The sequence below is a fragment of the Aquarana catesbeiana genome, linkage group LG09 (assembly GCF_042186555.1).
Source record: "Aquarana catesbeiana isolate 2022-GZ linkage group LG09, ASM4218655v1, whole genome shotgun sequence".
Lineage (NCBI taxonomy): Eukaryota > Metazoa > Chordata > Amphibia > Anura > Ranidae > Aquarana > Aquarana catesbeiana.
Window position 1 is genome coordinate 217,374,458 of NC_133332.1, and position 26,259 is coordinate 217,400,716.

At 49.3% G+C, this 26,259-nt stretch overlaps 1 protein-coding gene across 5 annotated transcripts in view; it reads left to right on the forward strand.

Moving 5' to 3' along the window:
- Window positions 1-1,310: 1,310 nt before the first annotated feature.
- Window positions 1,311-26,259, forward strand: part of EHMT1 (euchromatic histone lysine methyltransferase 1) — a 259,917-nt gene continuing 234,968 nt past the window's right edge. For 3 of the 5 annotated variants that reach the window (XM_073599700.1, XM_073599703.1, XM_073599717.1), the window contains exon 1: window positions 1,314-1,389. In XM_073599700.1, the coding sequence (XP_073455801.1) occupies window positions 1,351-1,389 (39 nt within the window). In that variant the 5' untranslated portion in view covers window positions 1,314-1,350. Of the gene's footprint in view, window positions 1,390-26,259 lie in introns of all 5 variants that reach the window. The other 2 variants (XM_073599701.1, XM_073599702.1) reach the window with 2 other exon arrangements.

The following is a 26,259-nucleotide window of genomic DNA, read 5'->3' on the forward strand; positions in this document are numbered from 1 at the left end:
TATTTATTTCTAGTAATGACAGCAATCTGCGATTTTTATTGAGACGGTGACATTGCGGCAGACAGATCAGACGCTTTTTTAAACCATTGACATTTATACAGCGATCAGTGCTATAAATAGCCACTTATTACTATATAAATGTCACTGGCAGTGAAGGGGTTAACACTAGGGGGCGATCAAGGGGTTAAATATGTTCCCTCACTGTGTGTTTTAACTGTGGGGGGATGGGACTGACTGGGGAAGGAGACCGATCGGTATTCCTGTATACTAGGAACATACAATCTGTCTCCTCTCCCCTGACAGAACGTGGATTTGTGTGTTTACACATATACACACAGATCCACGTTCCTGCTTTGTCAAGAGCGATCGTGGGTGCCCAGTGGACATTGAGGACGCTGGGTACGTGCATCGGCACCTCGGGGACACGGTGTCAGCGAGCACCCCCTATACCACTTAAGGCGGCCGCCGTACAGCTACAGCGATTTGCGGAGGGGAGCCATTCTGCCACTGTCAAACGACCACGGGCGGTTGGCATGTGGATAAAGAGGAACTGCAGTCTGCTCACATAATTTGTAATAAAAACATCTTTGCCATTCTAAAGCTTCCCTCCAACCACTGTGCATATTATTTTAGAAATCTCCCTCCACTGAGTCTGGCTGCAATCATTTTACAGGCAATCAGCTGAAGCTGCTGCCTGTTCAGTTCCTGGATTTACACAGAGGCACACCTCCACCTTTGCAGCCCTGCAGCTCTCCTTGGCCCTCTTATACCTCCCCCCCTCTCTTCCTGGCAAACTCCCACAAGAGTGAGAGGGAGAGAGCTGTGCATGATGTCATAAGCCTAGGATAATGACCAGACAAGAGACAGGAAGCGGGCTGTATAAGGTATTTACTGGCATTTACTATCCAAAATTATAATAAGAAGGTTGTGTTGATTTATTTAGATGTTATTGTTTATTTCTTGCTTGCTGTTTACCATCCCATGAGGTTTCTGGAGGGGGTTGGGGAGTACTTGGAGGCTGAGGGCTCTGTAGTGTAGACCATAGGATGATATAAGGAAACACGAAACTAACCAACTTTGCCATACTATACTAGAAGTTTGGTGGTTGCCATGAAAACTGGGATATTACAATAACTCAGGTGTAAATAGTCCCATGGAAGCGTATTTATTACACGGCCATCCAAAACAACCCCACTGTACGGAGCCGCTATTAACGTTACCATGCACCGCCATGTTGTTGTACGTTCGGAGGGGAAGCCGCGCATGCGCCGGAAACTCCCCCCCCCTTGCAGAGGGCAGCGCAAGAGCAGGTGGGCGGGGCTGTGACGGTAGAGGTGGCGGGGCGGGGCTATGCTCGGGGTCGGAGCCATGGCCACACTGGATGCTGAGGTGAGGAGGATGGCGGGAGAGAGAGTGGGGGCCCGGCTCTATGTATGAGGGAGACGGGGCCCGGGAGGAGATTGTGTGCACGCCATATCCCGGTGTCCGCTCAGTCTGTGGCCCCCTTTGTATCGCTTCTGTCCGCTGCATGTATATAATCCACCAGCCTGTGTCCTCACCCCCCTTCCCCCCCACCGGTACTCATACACCGCTTCCTCTGTACTATGTGTACCCCCTAGCGCCCCCAATGTCTGTGTGCTGTACCCTCATCCCCTGTACCCAGACACTAGTCTACCAACTCTCTATTACCGCCTGTGCGAACTGTCCCCCCCCCTCTCCCCGTGTGACCTGTCCCCCTCTCCCCCCCCTCCCCCATGTGGCCTGTCCCCCTCTCCCCCCCCCCTCCCCTGTGTGACCTGTCCCCCTCTCCCCCCCCCCCTCCCCTGTGTGACCTGTCCCCCTCTCCCCCCCCTCCCCCATGTGGCCTGTCCCCCTCTTCCCCCCCCCCTCCCCTGTGTGACCTGTCCCCCTCTCCCCCCCCCTCCCCTGTGTGACCTGTCCCCCTCTTCCCCCCCCTCCCTTGTGTGACCTGTCCCCCTCTTCCCCCCCCTCCCCTGTGTGACCTGTCCCCCTCTCCCCCCCTCCCCTGTGTGACCTGTCCCCCTCTCCCCCCCCTCCCCCGTGTGACCTGTCCCCCTCTTCCCCCCCCCCCTCCCCCGTGTGACCTGTCTCCCTCTTCCCCCCCCTCCCCCGTGTGACCTGTCCCCCTCTTCCCCCCCCCTCCCCCGTGTGACCTGTCCCCCTCTTCCCCCCCCCCTCCCCTGTGTGACCTGTCCCCCTCTTCCCCCCCCCCTCCCCCGTGTGACCTGTCCCCCTCTCCCCCCCCTCCCCCATGTGGCCTGTCCCCCTCTCCCCCCCCCTCCCCTGTGTGACCTGTCCCCCTCTTCCCCCCCCCCCTCCCCTGTGTGACCTGTCCCCCTCTCCCCCCCCTCCCCCATGTGGCCTGTCCCCCTCTTCCCCCCCCCTCCCCTGTGTGACCTGTCCCCCTCTTCCCCCCCCTCCCCTGTGTGACCTGTCCCCCTCTTCCCCCCCCCTCCCTTGTGTGACCTGTCCCCCTCTTCCCCCCCCTCCCCTGTGTGACCTGTCCCCCTCTCCCCCCCTCCCCTGTGTGACCTGTCCCCCTCTCCCCCCCCTCCCCCGTGTGACCTGTCCCCCTCTTCCCCCCCCCTCCCCCGTGTGACCTGTCCCCCTCTTCCCCCCCCCCCCCTCCCCCGTGTGACCTGTCTCCCTCTTCCCCCCCCTCCCCCGTGTGACCTGTCCCCCTCTTCCCCCCCCCTCCCCCGTGTGACCTGTCCCCCTCTTCCCCCCCCCTCCCCTGTGTGACCTGTCCCCCTCTTCCCCCCCCCCCCTCCCCCGTGTGACCTGTCCCCCTCTTCCCCCCCCCTCCCCCGTGTGACCTGTCTCCCTCTTCCCCCCCCTCCCCCGTGTGACCTGTCCCCCTCTTCCCCCCCCCTCCCCCGTGTGACCTGTCCCCCTCTTCCCCCCCTCCCCCGTGTGACCTGTCCCCCTCTTCCCCCCCCCTCCCCCGTGTGACCTGTCCCCCTCTTCCCCCCCCCTCCCCCGTGTGACCTGTCCCCCTCTTCCCCCCCCCCTCCCCCGTGTGACCTGTCCCCCTCTTCCCCCCCCCTCCCCCGTGTGACCTGTCCCCCTCTTCCCCCCCCCTCCCCTGTGTGACCTGTCCCCCTCTTCCCCCCCCCCTCCCCTGTGTGACCTGTCCCCCTCTTCCCCCCCCCTCCCTTGTGTGACCTGTCCCCCTCTTCCCCCCCCTCCCCTGTGTGACCTGTCCCCCTCTCCCCCCCTCCCCTGTGTGACCTGTCCCCCTCTCCCCCCCCTCCCCCGTGTGACCTGTCCCCCTCTTCCCCCCCCCTCCCCCGTGTGACCTGTCCCCCTCTTCCCCCCCCCTCCCCCGTGTGACCTGTCCCCCTCTTCCCCCCCCCTCCCCCGTGTGACCTGTCTCCCTCTTCCCCCCCCTCCCCCGTGTGACCTGTCCCCCTCTTCCCCCCCCTCCCCCGTGTGACCTGTCCCCCTCTTCCCCCCCCTCCCCCGTGTGACCTGTCCCCCTCTTCCCCCCCTCCCCCGTGTGACCTGTCCCCCTCTTCCCCCCCCCCTCCCCCGTGTGACCTGTCCCCCTCTTCCCCCCCCCTCCCCCGTGTGACCTGTCCCCCTCTTCCCCCCCCCTCCCCGTGTGACCTGTCCCCCTCTTCCCCCCCCTCCCCCGTGTGACCTGTCCCCCTCTTCCCCCCCCCTCCCCCGTGTGACCTGTCCCCCTCTTCCCCCCCCTCCCCCGTGTGACCTGTCCCCCTCTTCCCCCCCCCTCCCCCGTGTGACCTGTCCCCCTCTTCCCCCCCCCCTCCCCCGTGTGACCTGTCCCCCTCTTCCCCCTCTTCCCCCCCCTCGCCCGTGTGACCTGTCCCCCTCTTCCCCCCCTCGCCCGTGTGACCTGTCCCCCTCTTCCCCCCCTCGCCCGTGTGACCTGTCCCCCTCTTCCCCCCCTCGCCCGTGTGACCTGTCCCCCTCTTCCCCCCCTCGCCCGTGTGACCTGTCCCCCTCTTCCCCCCCTCGCCCGTGTGACCTGTCCCCCTCTTCCCCCCTCGCCCGTGTGACCTGTCCCCCTCTTCCCCCCCTCGCCCGTGTGACCTGTCCCCCTCTTCCCCCCCTCGCCCGTGTGACCTGTCCCCCTCTTCCCCCCCTCGCCCGTGTGACCTGTCCCCCTCTTCCCCCCCTCGCCCGTGTGACCTGTCCCCCTCTTCCCCCCCTCGCCCGTGTGACCTGTCCCCCTCTTCCCCCCCTCGCCCGTGTGACCTGTCCCCCTCTTCCCCCCCTCGCCCGTGTGACCTGTCCCCCTCTTCCCCCCCTCGCCCGTGTGACCTGTCCCCCTCTTCCCCCCCTCGCCCGTGTGACCTGTCCCCCTCTTCCCCCCCTCGCCCGTGTGACCTGTCCCCCTCTTCCCCCCCTCGCCCGTGTGACCTGTCCCCCTCTTCCCCCCCTCGCCCGTGTGACCTGTCCCCCTCTTCCCCCCCTCGCCCGTGTGACCTGTCCCCCTCTTCCCCCCCTCGCCCGTGTGACCTGTCCCCCTCTTCCCCCCCTCGCCCGTGTGACCTGTCCCCCTCTTCCCCCCCTCGCCCGTGTGACCTGTCCCCCTCTTCCCCCCCTCGCCCGTGTGACCTGTCCCCCTCTTCCCCCCCTCGCCCGTGTGACCTGTCCCCCTCTTCCCCCCCTCGCCCGTGTGACCTGTCCCCCTCTTCCCCCCCTCGCCCGTGTGACCTGTCCCCCTCTCCCCCCCCTCTTCCCCCCCCCTCGCCCGTGTGACCTGTCCCCCTCTTCCCCCCCCCTCCCCCGTGTGGCCTGTCCCCCTCTTCCCCCCCCCCTCCCCCGTGTGACCTGTCCCCCTCTTCCCCCCCTCCCCCGTGTGACCTGTCCCCCTCTTCCCCCCCCCCTCCCCCGTGTGACCTGTCCCCCTCTTCCCCCCCCCTCCCCCGTGTGACCTGTCCCCCTCTTCCCCCCCCCTCCCCCGTGTGACCTGTCCCCCTCTTCCCCCCCCCTCCCCCGTGTGACCTGTCCCCCTCTTCCCCCCCCCTCCCCCGTGTGACCTGTCCCCCTCTTCCCCCCCCTCCCCCGTGTGACCTGTCCCCCTCTTCCCCCCCCTCCCCCGTGTGACCTGTCCCCCTCTTCCCCCCCCCTCCCCCGTGTGACCTGTCCCCCTCTTCCCCCCCCCTCCCCCGTGTGACCTGTCCCCCTCTTCCCCCCCCCTCCCCCGTGTGACCTGTCCCCCTCTTCCCCCCCCCTCCCCCGTGTGACCTGTCCCCCTCTTCCCCCCCCCTCCCCCGTGTGACCTGTCCCCCTCTTCCCCCCCCCTCCCCCGTGTGACCTGTCCCCCTCTTCCCCCCCCCTCCCCCGTGTGACCTGTCCCCCTCTTCCCCCCCCCTCCCCCGTGTGACCTGTCCCCCTCTTCCCCCCCCCTCCCCCGTGTGACCTGTCCCCCTCTTCCCCCCCCTCCCCCGTGTGACCTGTCCCCCTCTTCCCCCCCCCTCGCCCGTGTGACCTGTCCCCCTCTTCCCCCCCCCTCGCCCGTGTGACCTGTCCCCCTCTTCCCCCCCCCTCGCCCGTGTGACCTGTCCCCCTCTTCCCCCCCTCGCCCGTGTGACCTGTCCCCCTCTTCCCCCCCCTCTTCCCCCCCCCTCCCCCGTGTGGCCTGTCCCCCTCTTCCCCCCCCCCTCCCCTGTGTGACCTGTCCCCCTCTTCCCCCCCCCCTCCCCTGTGTGACCTGTCCCCCTCTTCCCCCCCCCCTCCCCTGTGTGACCTGTCCCCCTCTTCCCCCCCCTCCCTTGTGTGACCTGTTCCCCTCTTCCCCCCCCTCCCCTGTGTGACCTGTCCCCCTCTTCCCCCCCTCGCCCGTGTGACCTGTCCCCCTCTTCCCCCCCTCGCCCGTGTGACCTGTCCCCCTCTTCCCCCCCCTCGCCCGTGTGACCTGTCCCCCTCTTCCCCCCCTCGCCCGTGTGACCTGTCCCCCTCTTCCCCCCACTCGCCCGTGTGACCTGTCCCCCTCTTCCCCCCACTCGCCCGTGTGACCTGTCCCCCTCTTCCCCCCACTCGCCCGTGTGACCTGTCCCCCTCTTCCCCCCCCTCGCCCGTGTGACCTGTCCCCCTCTTCCCCCCCCTCGCCCGTGTGACCTGCCCCCCTCTTCCCCCCCCTCGCCCGTGTGACCTGCCCCCCTCTTCCCCCCCCTCGCCCGTGTGACCTGCCCCCCTCTTCCCCCCCCTCGCCCGTGTGACCTGCCCCCCTCTTCCCCCCCCTCGCCCGTGTGACCTGCCCCCCTCTTCCCCCCCCTCGCCCGTGTGACCTGCCCCCCTCTTCCCCCCCCTCGCCCGTGTGACCTGCCCCCCTCTTCCCCCCCCTCGCCCGTGTGACCTGCCCCCCTCTTCCCCCCCCTCGCCCGTGTGACCTGCCCCCCTCTTCCCCCCCTCGCCCGTGTGACCTGCCCCCCTCTTCCCCCCCCTCGCCCGTGTGACCTGCCCCCCTCTTCCCCCCCCTCGCCCGTGTGACCTGCCCCCCTCTTCCCCCCTCCCCCCCTCTTCCGCGTGACCTGCCCCCCTCTTCCCCCCTCCCCCCCTCTTCCGCGTGACCTGCCCCCCTCTTCCCCCCTCCCCCCCTCTTCCGCGTGACCTGCCCCCCTCTTCCCCCCTCCCCCCCTCTTCCGCGTGACCTGCCCCCCTCTTCCCCCCTCCCCCCCTCTTCCCCCCTCCCCCCCTCTTCCCCCCTCCCCCCCTCTTCCCCCCTCCCCCCCTCTTCCCCCCTCCCCCCCTCTTCCCCCCTCCCCCCCTCTTCCCCCCTTCCCCCCTCCCCCCCTCTTTCCCCCTCACCCCCTCTTTCCCCCTGCGATCACGGGACACAGAGCCACAGTAATAACTGTATGGGTTATATGGCACCTTCAGGTGATGGACACTGGCACACCCAAAACAGGAAGGGAAGTTCAAATCCCCATATAACCCCTCCCCTTACCTGGAGTACCTCCGTTTTGTCGCCAGTGTCTTAGGATACAGCCCAGAAGAAGGTGTGTTTACCCCAGGCAAAGATCAGCGCCATAAAGGAGCTGGTTCACAGGGTCAGGGCAAAGAAGGATCCTTCTATTGCCTTTGTATGAGGTTGTTCGGGAAGATGGTGGCTTCATTCAAAGCAGTTCCCTATGCTCAGTTTCATTCGAGACTGCTGCAGAACAGTATCCTATCGGCCTGGAACAAGAAGATTCAGGCACTAGATTTTCCAATGCGTTTTATCGCCAAAAGTGCGCCAGAGCCTCAGTTAGTGGAGGATATCCGAGAATCTGTAGAAGGGGAAATCCTTCTTACCGGTTACCTGGAAGGTGGTAACAACAGATGCCAGCCTTTCAGGTTATGGAGCAGTCCAGGAAGAAGCGTCTGTCCAAGGGAAAAGGTCCAGAACCGAAAGGACCTTGCCCATCAACATTCTAGAGATTCGGGCAGTGCGTCTAGCCCTAAGGGTCTGGACATTCAGATTGCAAAATTCTCCTGTCAGCATTCAATCCGACAATGCCAAAGCAGTGGCTTATATCAATCACCAAGGGGACACCAGAAGTCAGGCAGCCCAGGGAGAGGTAAACCATATCCTAACCTGGGCAGAAAAACATGTGCCATGCATATCGGCAATCTTCATTCCAGGGTAGAGAACTGGCAGGCAGAATGGCAGACTACTTAAGTTGCCAGCAGTTGTTCCCGGAGGAATGGTCCCTTCACCCCAACATCTTCCTGCCTATATGCCAAAGACGGGGGATCCCGGATGTAGATCTGTTTGCATCCAGGTTCAATAACAAAGTCAACAACTTTGTGTCAAGAACAAGGAATCCACTCGCATGCGGAACAGATGCGTTGGTGACCCCGTGGGATCAGTTCTCACTGATTTATGCATTCCTTCCTATTCTGCTGCTACCTCGACTTCTTCGCAGGAACAAGCGGAAAAGGAAGTCTGTAGTTCTTGTGGCCCAGAAGATCTTGGTATGCAGAAATAGTAAAGATGGTGGTAAGGGCCCCATGACCCCTACCACCACGTCCAGACCTGCTATTGCAGGGACCAGTGTTCCATGCTACCTTACAAACGCTAAATTTAACGGTTTGGCTATTGAAACCCACATTGTAAAGAATCGTGGGCTTTCCGGGTCAGTTATCTCTACCTTGATTAATGCAAGGAAGCCAGCTTCCAGAGTAGTTTATTATACAGTCTTGAAGGCATAATTTTCCTGGTGTGAATCCAGGGGTTGGCATGCTAGGAAGTATGTCATAGGTAGAATTCTTGCTTTTCTGCAAATAGAAGTAGACATTAAACTGGCCTTGAGTATTATCAAGGGCCAGGTCTCGGCCTTGTCGGTATTGTTTTCAATGTCCGCTTGCTTCGCATTCTTTGGTCTGAAGCTTTATACAGGGGGTAACGTGGCTTAATCTACCGGTGAGACCCCTGCACCCTTGGGACTTGAATTTAGTTCTGTCGGCATTACAGAAACAGCCTTTTGAACCGATATGACATATTCCTTTGGTCCTTTTGACATGGAAGCTAGTTTTTCTGGTTGCCATTTCTTCTGCAAGAACGGTATCAGAGTTGGCGGCTCTTTCTTGTAAAGAGCCATATTTAACCGCTCACAAGGATAGAGTAGTATTGCGTCCTCATCCTAGCTTTCTGCCAAAGGTTTTCACCTAAACCAGGATATTGTTTTACCTTCATTTTTTCCAGAACCCTGTTATAAAGAAGAGAAGTCACTTCATTCTTTGGATGTTGTGAGAGCAGTCAAAATCTATTTGAAGGCGACTGCGCAGATTCGGAAAACAGATGTTTTGTTAGTGTTGCCTGAAGGTCCTAGGAAAGGACAGGCAGCATCGAAATCCACTATTGCCAAATGGATTTGGCAAGTGATTATTCAAGCTTATGGCATAAAGAGGAAGGTTCCGCCTTTTCAAGTCAAAGCGCCCTCCACCATGGGCTGTTGCTTCGTGGGCAGTGCATCACCAAGCCTCCATGGCTCAAATCTTCAAGGCCGCAACCTGGTCTTCAGTCCTAACATCCACCAGATTCTATCAGGTGGATGTAAGATGGCATGAGGATATCCCTATTAATCCTATATCCCTTTATTTGTGTCCCCTCCACTCACGTGACATTGCTCTGGGACATCCCATACAGTTATTACTGTGGCTCTGTGTCCCGTGATGTACGATAAAGAAAATAGGATTTTTATAACAGCTTACCTGTAAAATCCTTTTCTTGGAGTACATCATGGGACACAGAGGTCCCTCCCCTCTTTCTGGTTACATGTGCATTGCTTTGCTACAAAACTGAGGTACTCCCGGTAAGGGGAGGGGTTATATGGGGAATTGAACTTTCTGTTTAGGGTGTGCCAGTGTCCATCACCTGAAGGTGCCATATAACCCATATGCCCTGTACACATGGTCGGACATTGATCGGACATTCCGACAACAAAATCCATGGATTTTTTCCGCCGGATGTTGGCTCAAACTTTTTTTGCATACACATGGTTGCACAAAGTTGTCGGAAAATCTGATCGTTCTGAACGCGGTGACGTAAAACACGTACGCCAGGACTATAAACGGGGCAATAGCCAATAGCTTTCGTCTCTTAATTTATTCTGAGCATGTGTGGCACTTTGTCCGTCGGATTTGTCTACACACGATTGGAATTTAAAGGATCGGATTGGAAAATTTTATAGCATGCTCTCAAACGTTGTGTCGGAAATTCCCATGGAGCCCACACACGGTTCCGACAACAAGCTCCGATCTCACATATTCCGTCGGAAAGTCCGACTGTGTGTACAGGGCAATACAGTTATTACTATGGCTCTGTGTCCCGTGATGTACTCCAAGAAAAGGATTTTACAGGTAATCTGTTATAAAAATCCTATTTTTTTTTTTTTTTTTTACCTACAAAAAAAGTGCATTTATTATTTTGGTTTATAAAAGTGATCTTATCCTTTAATTTACATGCTTGGGAGATGCCTTCAAGCTTTATGTGGTGTTACGTAACAGTATGATTTTCACAGTTGGCATCAGCTACACGGTATTCGGGCCTCACATATTTTGTACACATAATTTACTTTTTTAACTTTTAACATTTAACTTGATTTAACCACACCAGCATTATAATCTGACTTGGATAATATGTTTTCTAGGTCATTTTTGGCTTTTTTTTTTTTAAACCAAGCAGCAATGGGCCTGAATTGAATGGTGATAGTAGCAGCAGCAACGGATTTAAAAACTATGGGAAAGTTTACTCTTAAAAAATAAAGCTAAAGCCCTCCACTTCATACAAACTGACCAGTGGCACAACAGTTTAGTGTTCTAGTTTGTGAGCTTATAAAATGTAAAAAAGAGTGCACAAAACACTGCAAAGCCACATTCCCCAACCCCCTCACATCCCTCTATCCTCAATTATACCCCAAAAAATGCCAAATATATAGACGTTGGGTACGTGTGTGGTAGAACTTAACTAGCATTAGGACTCTATGCAGGCACTTGAATTTGAATAGGCTACAAATAGACTGATAAAAGGTAGGTTTTTAACTTGCAGTAAAAATTGGGACTGTATTATCTGAGACAACAACAAATATTGTTTAGTATGTATGCAGCTTGGTTGGGGCGCAGTATAAGAGGGAGAAATGAGGCAGATTTTATCTTGAAATAGAAATTAGAATGTATTATTTCTCAGGCAGTAGCCAAAAATATTGGACTGTGCAGGTCTAGATGGCAGCAGGTATCGGCTGCAAAAAAAAAAAATTATGCTAAAACCATCTTCAGTTCCAGCAGTCTAAACCCCACTTTGTTTGACCTTTTTGTGTTGCAGCCTCTCATCTTTAGGTTCTAGTGGAAATATCCTGCCCAGAAGCAGCAAGTTGCCAACTGCATTCTTTCCATTTTTTTTAAATTTTAAATGTTTTTGGTATTTATACAGTGGTTGGGCTGTACACAGCAGAGGCCAGGCACATCTGCAATTCCTCTGTTTTGCCTGGATAATATTTCCTCCCCCAAGTAGTTGTATTTTAAAATATTCAATTCATTATAGTGAGGGTAATGGAGGGATAGCCGCAGGTCCTTTCTTTCTAAGTTGCAAGGGGAAGGGCAGGGCACAATACAATAAAAAATAAGTGTAGAATTCTACAGTCATAGTAGGCTGCCTACCCTTCTCCAAATTGGGGCTTATGTTTTTTGGGAAGTCTGTTTTGTATTTTTGCTGGTGCTTGGTGCTTTTGTTTTTTGCTCATCATTTGTTTGCAGCATGTAACTTGTGCACTAAATTAGTGTGCACCATTGTGACCGCACACCACTGAAGGGCTTTGTTTTCAGGTAAGTCTGTCATAATGTGCTAGTGTGCAATGCATACTAGCACATTATGACTTAAACTGCCCCAGACCCGATTTTTCTATGCAGTTTACTACTGCTTTAAGCAGCGGGACGGGAAGCCAGCCGCGGCATCCTTAAAGTGGAGTTTCGCCTGCCCCTTTAAAAATTAACATTAGGATACCTGTCCTGGAGTCCAGTGATGTCAGCACTGCAGCTGATGTTTCCATCAGCTGGTCAGTGCTGCCGCCGTCATTGCGGGTAAGGGAACCTGGCAGGTATAGCCTTTCGGCTTCACGGCTGGGTCTCTTCTGTGCATGCGCGAAGCACGCTGCTCTCACTGGCCCGGGAGGAGGAGGGGGACCGAGCTGTTGACGTGATTCTCTGCGGCCTGGTCTCCCAGAAGTAGGGCCAGGGTCCCTTTAAAAAAAAAACAGGTACCCGCTCCTCCCCCCCCTGAAAGACTCTGCTTTCACAACTGATGACTCATCAGCTGTCAGTGTGTTTCCCCGCTGACAGCTGAATGTAAACAAAAGAATGCCAGCAATGAAAAATAAATGGGAAAAAAACCCTTATCCAAGCATGCAGCCTGGTAGGTTAGGAAAGGGAGGGGGGGAAGAAATGAGCGAGCGCCCCCTCCCTCCCTAAACCATACCAGGCCACATGCCCTGAAAGCACCTTGTCCCCACGTTGATAGGGACAAGGGCCTCTTCCCCCTTTAACAATGAGGCCCCCACATCCTGGCCCCTTTATTAAAAAATCTAAAAAAAATATATGTCCCCCGGTGGTTCCATTGTCAATCATGACGCATGCCGCACCACCAACCTTTTTTTTTTTTTCTCGCTCATCCCCTCTTCCCCAACCCCCCTCCCTTCTCTGACCTACCGGGCTGAATGCTCAAAAAGGGTCTGGTATAGATTTTGAGAAGAACCCCACTCTGTTTTTTCATTTATTTCTCATTACTGCCATTCTTTTCTCAAGTCACATGTATATCATGCAGGTGTGACTTTTGAGGGTTTACATTGAAGTCTATGGCCCTCAAGTCACATGAAAGTCAGACCAAAGTAGTGCATGAACTACTTTAAAGTCACGACTTTAAGTCACACAGATATAAACGATACTCTTTGGCAAGCATGGGATGCGACTTGTCATGTGACTCAGGGGTCCAAAGTTGCATGACAAGTCTCATAAGTGTGAATGAGGCTTTCATCTTGGCAATCACCTTTATTACAAATATGTCAGGCAAAAAACAAACATGTACCTTGCTTGGTGGTGCTGTGCCTGTGTTCATCTTTAAGTACACGGGCTTTCAAGGAAATCCTTCATCAGGCCAGATAGGCTTGTGTCCACTTTAGACGGCCAAAGCCAGACAGTGTTTGCCAGAAATATGCAGTTTTAAGTGATGTATATTCCCATGAAGATTGACACATCTGTGCAGTTTATGAAAATATAGTTGCTTTTTGGGAGAGAATGGTCCCTAAGGGGTTTTGATAAAAGGGACATATTGGCCAAGGTCAGCTCATTTGGAAAACGCTCTCCATCTTGGACTTTGTTAAACAGGGTGGTTAAATGTGGGGTCAAAACAGGAGCATAGTGCTTGTAGTAACTGGCAGTGTACCCATCCGGACCTGAGGCGACCGATCTTTTAAGGGATTTAATTACGTTAAGAAGCTCCTCTTCCGTAAACGGTCCATTTAGGGATTCTACTTGAGAGGAAGTTAGGGAGGGTAGTGGTAAAGAGGATAGCCAGTTTTGTGACGCTTGGGATGGGAAGGATAGTTGATTTTTTTAAGGGTTTGTGCACAGCTATATACTTTACAATATGTAAAGATTGCCAGTAGTACAGTTTGGTTTGTGGAAAATCTAACTTATGTTTTGGGATCTTTTGGCAATGTGCATGAAAGCAAAGTTGCACGCTAAAGTTTGTGCACTGTTATACAGAATACATATTTAGTAATGCATTGAAAAGTAATAAACTACTGCAGGAAGGAAATTGTTTTTATTAAAAAAACACATTTTCACAGTTGAGTTTTATTTCACAGTTTTTTAAAACCTAGCAACAAAAAAAAAGTAATTGTGTCATGTGTAATGCAAATGTTAAGGCCTCATGTACACTGCTGCTGGTAAACGGTCGTTTAGGAGCAGTTGGGCTTTTTTTTTTTTCCGCTGCCCCTGAACTCTTCTCTGTTATCTTATCAGTACATGTACACAGGGTCGTTTATAGTCGTTTCTAGGCAGTTGAGTTTAGAAGCATTTTTTGGAATGCAAAAAAATGTGTTCGGGATGGGTGTTCAGTGGCCTTTGAAACACCAAATGCCTGTAACGGCTTGTAAACGCGGTAACTCAAGTTTAGCTGCGTTTTGTTTACAAGCGTTTTTCATTTTTATCTAGTTGAAAAAACGCTTCTAAACGCAAATGCGGCTAAACGCGCCATGTAAGCGTGGCAAAACAGACGTTTACTATCTGTCAAGTTAAATCGTTCAGGAGAGGTTGTAAAAACGTCCCGTGTATATGAAGTCCCTAAGCCTCGCACACATGATCGGATTTTCCACAGACAACGCATCAGACTTTTGTACGAAGGGCATGTGCCGTGAACTTGTCTTGCATACAAACGGTACACAATTGTCGGCCAACAAACAAGAACATAGTGACGTACTACGTGTTTTTTTAGCTGTTGAGCGCCACCCTTTGGGCACCTTCTGCTAATGTCGTGTTTGAGCATTGATTCAGAGCATGCGTGTTTTTACTTTGTACTTTTGTGTGACGGACTTGTGTACACACGATAGGTAAATCTGACAACAGACCGTTGTCCGTCGAAAATTTACTAGTCTGCCATCCAACATTTGTTGGCGGAAAGTTGGACAACAATTGTCTGATGGAGCGTAGTAATGGTGGGATTTTAGGCCAACAGTTTGTCATCACACAATTCCCTGCCGAAAATCCAATCGTGTGTACGAGGCTTTAGACACCCTTCTACCTGTTCAGTAATGAGCACAGTGTTTGCAAGGTCCTTGACCCTAATTATCGTATAAGGCCTTAATAGCCTGTAGTAGCTGTCACCTGTTGTAGAGCTTAATTAAAGTAAAAATCCTTCTGTGTCAGCTCTCCCCAGCCCCCTAAATACTTACCTGAGTGCTGCTCTTTCTCTCTCTCTTCTCACAGGGGCCTTTGGCTCCTGCTGCTGTCAATCAAATCATGAGGGGACGGGGCCGAGCCTCACTGTGCGTGTCCATAGACGCACACAGCCCAGCTTGGGATCAAGCCCACACAAGTGCCCCCATAGCAAGCGGCTTGCTATGGGGGCACTCGGGAGAAATGCTGGCTCAGGCTCTCAGCGGATTGCTAAAAGGCTGAACCAGGTGGCGGTCCAGGCTTCTGGGTGGATACCGACCATATGGTTAGGATCTTTCCCGAGCCTGCACCGGCTGAGTGACTTTAACGTGACACGAAACTTGCATTTTTTACAAAATAAATGAAATATGTTTATAAATACAATGTACCTTCTGTCTCTCAAATATAAACTTCTTTCTGCTGTTCTTAGACTTCCTGTTGTAAGCTGGCTATGTTCTTCCTCCATGCCACCCATTGTGTATGTGAACAGTTACCCTTTCCTGCTTGCCCTGAGATGAACTACACATCTTCAGACAGAGAGTCAGCTCTATAGGAATTGTAGTACACACAGCATGTAACCAGAAATAACAGCAAATTTTGGTGTGTGTGTGTAATATATATATATATATATATATATATATATATATATATATATATATATATATATATATATATTGGAATCTTTTTAACTAATGGCGACTAATCAACTTATAACAGGACTGCGATACTGCGGCGGGTAATTGGACACAAATGGTGTCTGACGCACAACGGACGCTGGGAGGAATTGACTAACTGCCACTGACATTATTATGATGATCAGTGATAAAACTACACATTGTCACTACTTAATGACAATGTCTGGGAAGGGGTTAACATCTAGGGTGATCAAGGGGTTAAAAGTGTGCCGTAATGTGTGTACAGTGTGTTGCTTTTTACTAAGGATCCCTGTTTCTCATCCCTGCTGTGCAGAGATGAGAACTGACAGGTCGCTCCCTCGGTACAGAGCTCTGTGGTGTTCACCACCACAGAGCTCTGGGCTGTGATTGCACACAGCCGATCAGCATGTCCCGGGCGGGACTTGTAGAGAGGCTCCCACTGTGTACAAAGACTTGGGGGGCACACCTTAAAATGCATTACATTAAAGATAGTGCAGCTATAAGACCATACAAACAGAACAAAAGATTACAGCGCACACATACAAAAATGACATTTAAGGCCTGATTCACACCTATGCATTTTTAGTGCTTTTTGCAGATTTGCACTACAGTCCATTTAACATGGTTTTCTTATGGAACACATTCTGTAGTGCAAATCTGCAAAATGCAAAAAGCACTAAAACTGCATAGGTGTGAATCAGGCCTAAATCCTGCAAGGCTATTTAAAAACGCCTGAACATATTCAGCAAAAATATGGGGATTTGGTCACACCATATGGCCATATAGTGCTTAAGCCCACTACTGCGTCGAAGTACCCCATTATCAGTGGGTCCTACACTATTCATAGAATGAAAGATCCTGTTTCTCAACCATGGGAGAAATACACTCCTCTTTATGGGAGAACTAAAGGGCTCCTCCTATAACACAGGTAGACTGTATGGCCATATGGTGTGATCAAATCCCCATACTGTTGCTTATTTGCTGAATATGTTCAGGTGTTTTAAATAGCCTTGCATGATTTAAATGTCATTTTTGTTTGTGTGCGCTGTAATTTTTGTCCCACAAATCTACAATCGCAGCAGGAGCAGGGCCGGATGCTTGCCCTAAACCTGGAAGTAGACAGCGATGTACGTCACTTTACCTACAGCAGCCCCTCGCCTGCAGTACAATGCAGGTGGCTGGTTGGCAAGTGGTTGAAAAAAAAAACAGATCTATGGTATACTTCATGTTTCAGAAGACTGATGTGCAAAAAAAAAAGCAAGATTAAGCAAGATTTTTCAGTCTTGAAGATTTCAGAAGAAATCCATTAAATTGTGAGTAGTAGGGACGAGCCGAACACCCCCGTTTGGTTCGCACCAGAACATGCGAACAGGAAAAAAGTTCGTTCGAACAAGCGAACACTGTTAAAGTCTATGGGACACGAACATGAATAATCAAAAGTGCTAATTTTAAAGGCTTATATGCAAGTTATTGTCAGGGGACATGGATCAATGCAAAAAAAGTTTTAAAAACGGCCGTTTTTTCAGGAGCAGTGATTTTAATAATGCATAAAGTCAAACAATAAAAGTGTAATATCCCTTTAAATTTCGTAGCTGGGGGGTGTCTATAGTATGCCTGTAAAGGGGCGCATGTTTCCCGTGTTTAGAACAGTCTGACAGCAAAATGACATTTCAAAGGAAAAAAGTCATTTAAAACTACTCGCGGCTATTGCATTGCCGGTCCAACAATACACATAAAAGTTCATTGATAAAAACGGCTTGGGAATTCCCCACAGGGGAACACCGAACCAAAAATCCATACCAGACCCTTATCCGAGCACGCAACCCGGCAGGCCGCAGGAAAAGAGGGGGGGACGGGAGAGCGCCCCCCCCTCCTGAACCGTACCAGGCCACATGCCCTCAACATTGGGAGGGTGCTTTGGGGTAGCCCCCCAAAACACCTTGTCCCCATGTTGATGAGGACAAGGGCCTCATTCCCACAACCCTGGCCGGTGGTTGTGGGGGTCTGCGGGCAGGGGGCTTATCGGAATCTGGAAGCCCCCTTTAACAAGGGGGCCCCCAGATCCTTGTACCATTACCATTTCACTAAAAAACTGTTAAAAATGACAAGAGACAGTTTTTGACAATTCCTTTATTTAAATGCTTCTTCTTTCTTCTATCTTCCTTCACCTTCTTCTTCTGGTTCTGGTTCTTCTGGCTCTTCTGGTTCTTCCTCCGGTGTTCTCGTCCAGCATCTCCTCTCCGGTGTCTTCTATCTTCTTCTCCTCGGGCCGGTCCGCACCCATGGCATGGGGGGAGGCTCCCGCTCTTCTCTTCATCTTCTTCATCTTCTTCTTCTCTTCTTCATCTTCTTCTTCTCTTCTTCATCTTCTTCATCTTCTTCTTCTCTTCTTCATCTTCTTCTTCTCTTCTTCATCTTCTTCTTCTCTTCTTCATCTTCTTCTTCTCTTCTTCATCTTCTTCTTCTCTTCTTCATCTTCTTCTTCTCTTCTTCATCCTCTTCTTCTCTTCTTCATCCTCTTCTTCTCTTCTTCATCCTCTTCTTCTCTTCTTCATCCTCTTCTTCATCTTCTTCTTCTCTTCTTCATCTTCTTCTCTTCTTCATTTTCTTCTCCGGGCCGCTCTGCACCCATGCTGGCATGGAGGAAGGCTCCCGCTGTGTGACGCGTCTCCTCGTCTGACGGTTCTTAAATAACGGGGGGCCTCTGACGCACGGTGACTTGACGGGACTTGCCTGTGACGTCACGGGGAATGCCACAGGGAAGTCCCGTCATGTCCCGTGTGTCAGAGGGGGGGCGGGGTCACCCACGCCGTTTTTTAAATTTTGCCGGGGTTCCCCTCAATATTCATTCCAGACCTGAAGGGCCTGGTTTGGAATTTAGGGGGACCCCCACGTCGTCTTTTTTTTTTTTTTAATTTTGGTTCGGGGTTCCCCTGTGTGGAATTCCCGTGCCGTTTTTATCAATGAACTTCTATGTGTATTGTCGGACCGGCAATGCAATAGCCGCGAGTAGTTTTAAATGACTTTTTTCCTTTGAAATGTCATTTTGCTGTCAGACTGTTCTAAACACGGGAAACATGCGCCCCTTTACAGGCATACCCCCCAGCTACGAAATTTAAAGGGATATTACACTTTTATTGTTTGACTTTAAGCATTATTAAAATCACTGCTCCTGAAAAAACGGCCATTTTTAAAACTTTTTTTTGCATTGATCCATGTCCCCTGGGGCAGGACCCAGGTCCCCAAACACTTTTTATGACAATAACTTGCATATAAGCCTTTAAAATTAGCACTTTTGATTTCTCCCATAAACTTTTAAAGGGTGTTCCGCGGCATTCGAATATGCAGCGAACACCCCAAATTGTTCGCTGTTCGGCGAACTTGCGAACAGCCAATGTTCGAGTCGAACATGAGTTCGACTCGAACTCGAAGCTCATCCCTAGTGAGTAGCGTTCATTTATTTTTTTAAAGTTCTGCTATGTGAATGGGAGCATGCAACAAGTATAAATAATCACTTATACTTATAATCACTTAAGACAGGCCTTCTCTGGCACTTTTTGTTTACAAGTGTAAATCAGTATTTTTTTGCTAGAAAATTACTTATAACTCATATATATATATATATTGGGGGTTATAAGTAATTTTCTAAATTTATATATATATTTTTAGCAGAGACCCTAGGGTGTAAAAAAGGGCGATTGTTGCAATTTTTTGGAAAAAACATTTTAATGAATTAAACAAAACACAATATATCCCGTTATTTCTTTGTATAATATGAAAGATGATGTTACACAGTAAATATAATAGTAAATAAACGGAGTGGCACTAAATCTAAATGTAATTTCTAAATAAAGCATATGTTATTGTGTAACAAAGCACATAATATAAAATAACAGACAAAAAATCAAACAGTGAGTATCTTCCAAATGTCCACCACACAGATAAATAATGATAAAGGAAACACATAAAGTATGCACATAAAGATAAATGTGGTAAATATTAAGTGCAAACTTTGAACACAAAAATGGAGAAACAAAAATTTAAATAAAAATAAAAAAATCGGTGAATGAGACAGTGACCTGGAGAAGGGATACACGATACTGAATATTGACTAAGCACCTGATTGCACTATTGTTTGAATATCACTGGACCACAGCACTGCACTAAGAACTGTATCTCTATTGTGGTGTCCATTATCCCTACATTGGACTCTGGCATCACCACTCATTGTGGATATTTTTGAAGTGACATTTACCGATTATTTTTTAAATTTTCATTTCTGTGGGGTTTTTTTGTGTTCACTGTTTGCATTTAATATTTACCACATTTATGTGCATATATTTCTTTTTATCATTATGTACCTGTGCGGTGGACATTTGTAAGATACTCACCATTAGATTTTATAAATTGATTATATATGTCTTATATATTATGTGCTTTGTTATACACATTAACATTTGCTTTATTTAGGAATTACATTTTAGAGTTAGTGTCGCTCCGTTTATTTACTATTATACTGACGGTATATGTGGTGACACTACAGGGACTGGCAGCTTTTATCCATTATTTGATTTGTTCTTTTTTTTTTTTTTTCTCTTCTTACGTTCTTTCACATTTTTTATTTTTTTTATATGGATTTGTTTTAATATCTTACACATCTGGTAGCGCATTCATTTATTCACTTAATTTCTTAAGTTCATGCCGAGTAAATAGATACTTAACATGCCATGCTTTAAAATTGCGCACGCTCGTGGAATGGCGATAAACTGTGGTATTTAATCTCCATAGGCAATGCTTTAAACACCTTTGCAGGTTACCTGTTTAGAGTTAACAGAGGAGGTCTTGCGCTATAATTATTACTCTCGCTCTAACGTTCGCGGTGATACCTCCCATGTGTGGTGCGAACACCGTTTACACCGTGCACGACTTACATATGGGTTCGCTTCTCACGGAGGGATGGGGCGCTTTAAATTTAAAACATTTTTTTTTACAATGTCCCTTTTTAACATTTTTTATTTTTTTATTTTTTTTGATCGCTTTTATTCCTATTGTAATGTAAACATCCCTTGTAATAGAAATAAGGATAACAAGCTTTAAAAAAAAAAAAAAAAAAAAAAGTGATCTTTTGCTTTAAAAGAAAAAAAAATAGTTTACTTACACCCTGGACTGGAAGTGATGTCGCTCCGGTCCTCCAAGCCATAGAGGCGATCAAAGATGATTTATTCTTTTATCATCTCTGTGACCAGCCGGCCGCACCGTTGGATCGTTTCTCGGGTGAGCCAGTGGAAATGGTAAGCCCGAGGAACACCAGTGGAGGGGGTGGGGGTGGGGGATATCCCCTCCTGCTGTTTCTGAAAGCGTTCCAGCGGCTCATGAGCCGATCAAAACACATTCAAGAAAGCCGGCTGAAAAAATAAAATACTGGGGCTGGTTAGGCTTTGGGGTTGTGTTGTAGACAGCAGCAGGGAATTAGAAGTGATGTGTAAGGAAGAATGGACAAAAATTCCTACAAACCAGAATTAGGACTGGTAGATACAAAAGGCACTTACATATTATGATCTGTACCAAAGGAGGTATTAATACATATTGAATTAACTGGGTGTCAAAAATATTTGCACATATCACAATTTGTATTTTTAAAGTTTGTGAAATAAAACCTAAGTGCACAAATGTTTAACACATTGCTTCTTAAAGGATTTGTTTTTTCTCGTCCAAAATGAACTGAAGTACAGGTGCAGATTGAAAGGTTTAACAGCCTTCTGTTTTTAAATGGTCCGGGGATGATCTCCTATGGTCAGCTGCACAGTTGTGGCCTTGTTGTCGTCCCCCCCTCACCCCCCCCCCCCAAAAAAAAAGTAGGGCAGGCCAAACCTTTTTTATGGCCTTTACAGTGTGCTACCTCTTCCCTTAACTCCTTAGCTAAAATAGTAATGTTGTTGTGACCCGGAGTGTTCCACTTCGGGCCGGATTCATTGCCAGAACATGGTTTGGTTGTACTTGAGATATTTGTATGTTTCTTAAAGTTAATGGCTAATGCTTTGTTTATACCATCATTTTTTAAATGTTTTTATGTCCAGCTCTAGAAATAAAAATGTTTTTTTTTTATTTTAGACAGGTAGAAATAAGAGCCCTTGCACACTGGGGCGGGGGGCGGCGTCGGCGGTAAAACGCCACTACTATTAGCGGCGTTTTACCGTCGGTATGCGGCCGCTAGCGGGGCAGTTTTACCCCCCGCTAGCGGCCGAGAAAGGGTTAAATACCACCGCAAAGCGCCTCTGCAGAGGCGCATTGCCGGCGGTATAGCCGCGCCGACCCATTGATTTCAATGGGCAGGAGCGGTATACACACCGCTCCTTCACCGCTCCGAAGATGCTGCTGGCAGGACTTTTTTTACCGTCCTGCCAGCGCATCGCTCCAGTGTGCAAGCCCTCGGGGCTTTCACACTGGGATGACAGCAGCGGCACTTTCGGGGCGGTTTGCAGGCGCTATTATTAGCGCAATAGCGCCTGCAAACCGCCCCAGTGTGCAAGGGCTCTTAAATATAAGAATAGTTATTATTTAGGATTTTTGGCCAGCATGTTTCACATGTTTACCAGGCTAATTTTAACTGCTTTACTGAAAAAGCCTATTCTCACCACATCCTCAATGTGCAGCGAGCTGTAGCCCCATTTTTTTTTTTTGTATAATTTAAATTGGCAACCAAATGCAGATAAATGGGTTTGTTACCCCTAGATGCACAGAAGAGCACACTATTATTCCCATTGTAATGTATTAGTGATTATCGTGTGGTTAACGTCGCAGATCCTGCAGTGCAGGGACTTACCCCTTGGTGTTGATTACATTGCATTATTGCGCCTGGTCTGAAGAACAGAGATGCTGAAGGAGATATTGAGACTCCCGTGACTCCATCTGTCTAAATGAGCGGTATGGATGTGGTCTGACAGCTGTCTTAACTGTGGGAAGTGCATGGAATCCTTGCAGGAAGTTTACAGAGGATTCCTAATGATCACATTTCACAGCTTGTCGGTAAAATATGTTAGGGGGAGACCGCCAAATAGCTTAAAGGGTAACTCTACTTTCATGGGAAAGTGGCAAAAGAAGAAAAAAAATGGCATATACTATTGCGCTACAAATCCCATTGTAATTTAATGTTATTAAAAGGACCTTTCCTTTTCAATTTGTAGCACTGTAATTTTCTGTAAAATGGAATGCTATATGGCAACCTGGAGCCCCATTCTGTACACAGATGGTCCATAGAACGCCCCCCAGAAATGTAATTTTCTGCTTGTGTGATTGGCTTACTGATTTTCTCAGGTGTCTGCACTGAGATGCAAGGCAGATTTTTGGCATCGCTGGCAACAAATATCCCAATAGGTAAATTACATCTGAAGGGATTCAGACCCTGAAATTTTCCTCATTAGAGCCCTGCCAGGGCAGCAGTTGATTTGATAATTATGAAATCATGCCTATCAGATTCACTTTCCACATGGACACAAATGGCTGTTTCTTTGAAATAACAAAAGCTAGGAATCTGCAGCAAAGTTTGTTGAAATCCTTGCAATGTACATCACCCAGAGGGGAAAGTTTATTTTTTCCTAAATAAAGGGAAGTTACTTACTTTTTACATAAACTAAAGTGAAACATTCATGTGTTTAGTCACTTGCTGTTCTAATGGCTTTACTATAGTAACAGCCTCCATAACACAAAAGTATAATTTTAGTGCCCATAGTACAGTGAGGGAAAAAAAGTATTTGATCCCCCTGCTGATTTTGTACATTTGCCCACGGACAAAGAAATGATCAGTCTATAATTTTAATGGTAGGTTTATTTTAACAGCGAGAGACGGAATAACAAAAAAATCCAGAAAAATGCATTTCAAAAAAGTTATAAATGGATTTGCATTTTAATGAGTGAAATAATTATTTGACCCCTTCGCAAAACACGACTTAGTACTTGGTGGCAAAACCCTTGTTGGCAATCACAGAGGTCAGACGTTTCTTGTAGTTGGCCACCAGATTTGCACACATCTCGGGAGGGATTTTTTCCCACTCCTCTTTGCAGATCCTCTCCAAGTCATTACCGATTCGAGGCTGATGTTTGGTAACTTGAACCTTTAGCTCCCTCCACATATTGTCTATAGGATTAAGGTCTGGAGACTGGCTAGGCCACTCCAGGACCTTCATGTGCTTCTTCTTGAGTGACTCCTTTGTTGCCTTGACCCTTTTTTTTTTTGGTCATTGTCATGCTTTTTTGGACAGAATTGAGATGTATTAGAACACATATTAGAGTTTTTATTGCTGTCTGTGCCCCCATTTGGAAGATTCACCTTCTCTATTTGACCTGTGTACCTTTTATCATTGAAAGTGAATGTAAGAGAAAATTTTGGGTTGTCCCCAGAAAAGTAATAGAGAGGAAAAACTTAAATGGACACACTAGTTCTGATGACCTGGGGGGGACAAGGGATGGGCAAGGGATTCCCTCACTTTGGAGGGACATACTCTTTTGGCTATGGGACAAGAAGTGAAGGTAAATTACTGATCAAACTCTGTACAACCAGTCTTTTTGGAACATTTCTGCACGATCAGTGCCAGCCGCTATAACCAACGGTGCTGATCGGTGTATTCTGATAGCGGGGAGTTCTCAGTGGGAGTGATTTCCCCCACCCACACACTCGAATCAAGTCGTGTTTTTTGTTCAACCTGCTAATTGAACGAAAAAAATGTATGTGCTGCTTAACCACTTCAATACCGGGCACTTTCACCCGCTTCCTGCCCAGTGCCAATTTTCAGGTTTCAGCGCTGTCGCAATTTGAATGACAATTGCACGGTCATGCAACACTGTACTCAAACAAAATTTTTATCATTTTTTTCCCCCACAAATAGAGCTTTCTTATGGTTATATTTGATCACCACTGGGTTTTTAATTTTTAGCGCTACAAATAAAAAAAGACCGAAAATTACATTGCTTTATTGCGCCTGGTCTGAAGAACAGAGACGTTGTAAATTAAGTATGTTTTTGCCTGCACTGATGAGGCGGCACTGATGATGAGGCACTTGTATGCAACACTGATAGGTGGCATTCATAGGTGGTACTGATGGGCACTCATAGGCAGCACTGACAGGCTTCACTGTGCACAGATAGGTTCTAGTGGGCATCTTTAATGGGTCTGCACTGCTAATCAGTGTGTTGATTATCAGCGCAGACCCCTCCTGTCAGGAGTGCTGCCAATCGGCTCTCCTCTAATCGTGCCTTGTCAGCGTGAATAGAGGAAAAGCCGATAAATGGCACTTCCTGGTTACCATGTGATCAGCTGTAAATGGACACCGCTGATGACATGGTAAAGAGCCTATGTCATAGGCTCTTTATCAGGATTGGAGATAGGGTGTGTCAGACCGACACTCCCGCGGCTTATCTTGCTGGAAGTCATATGACGCCCAGTCAGGATAATACAACCACTTTCTGGCCGTCCTTCTGCTATGTGGTGGGCGGGAAGTGGTTAAAGTGCTTGTAAAGTCGTTTTTTTTTTCTATTAAAATAACAAACATATTCTACTTACCTACTCTGTGTAGTGATTTTGTGCAGAGCAGCCCAGATTCTCCTCTTCTTGGGTCCCTGGCAAGTGCTCCTGGCCCCTTCCTTCTTGTTGAGTGCCCCCACTTCAAACCGCTTGCTTTGGTTGCACCTGAGTGCTAGTGATGGGGCTCAGGTAAGTATTGGGGAGCTGGGGCTGCTGCACATAGAAGGTTTTTTATCTTAATGCATAAAGATAAAAAACATTCTACCTTTACAACCACCAAACACCAAAGTTCTACAAGTTGGATGTTGCAGCCACATCTTATGCTAGCTTTTAGTATCTGGTCCTTCAGATGGCTCCTTGCGCTGCAGACGGTCCCTAGTTCCACCTAGGGTTGCCACCTGTCCGGGATTCACCCGGACAGTTCAGGTTTTGAATCATGTGTCCAGGTTTTAGTCCGCTTGAAACCCGGACACAATATTGAGACAGGAATGTGGCTCAGAACAGGGCCTGATAGGAGGGTGAAGGGGAACTATGCACGTCACATTACCATTCTCTTTGGATCGCCCAAAGGTGTCCCAGGTCTACTACAATCCTGTAGTGTATGCTAAAAAAAAAAAATTTGCTGTGCGCCGCTAAAGTGTTCGGGTTTAGTTTGAAGAAAAAAGTGGCAACCCCAGTTCCATCCCTCTGTGTTATGATTATGCTCTTGGTACTGCTTTGCTACAAAACTAAGGCATGCTGCCTATTATTGCCCTTCTGTGTTGCTTTCAAGGAACTTTTTGACCCACCTCTTTTCAGTATGGGAAGATTTAGAAAATCCCTCCAACTGCCACACAAATAAAAACACATTTTTAGTAGAGGGACAATGTTTTATTGCTCTCCTTACCTTCCTTTCCTGGTGACAAGTGACGTTAGGATTGTGTACTGAAATATTGCCTTATAAAAATCTTTTTTTTCTCCAAACTACAGGCTGAATTTCGCTTTAAATGCAGGTAGCCTCTAGAGTGAGGGTCAGCAACCTGTAGATCGGGATCTACCAGTAGATCGCAGGCTTGGCTTGCTAACCTGACATTCCAGAGCATCAAACAGAGTGCAATGCAGAGGGACTACTTGTAAAATTGGAGCTGTAGTAGGGAGCAAGAGCTGCATAAGCCGCTGGCACGTGTCCCATGCAGCGTGATACCAACTGCACTCCACCTCTTATCTTGGCTAGTGGTCTCCAGAGTGCTGCCAGCAGCAGGAAAGAAGAGATCTTCAGGTCAGTTTGAAGCATTACTCTGGGCATAATCATATAAGGGCTGCTTCCACACTGATGTGCTTCGGCTGCGGGTGCAGTGAAGTGTACCTGCAGCTTTCCTGCGGGTTTGCTGTGCTTAGCCATAGACTTCTATTATATCCTGCTGTTTTGCCACCCCCAACTTTACGTGTGAATGAGCCCTGAGGGTGCCACTGCCAAATGCTAGGAATGGCTCATTCACAAGTGCAGCAGGCACTGCTGCTCCTCTGAAAAGCGAACCCAGTGTGTGTGTTGACAGGTGGGGAGGAGGCGATATGTTGCCTGCTCACCACCTGATTTAAACCCATGATTGCCGACATGGTAGTACAACAATTAGAGGTTTTAATGAGGCATGCAGAGAGGACACTGTGCCCGGTGATCTTTGATTTCTCCAGTGTTGTTCAGGT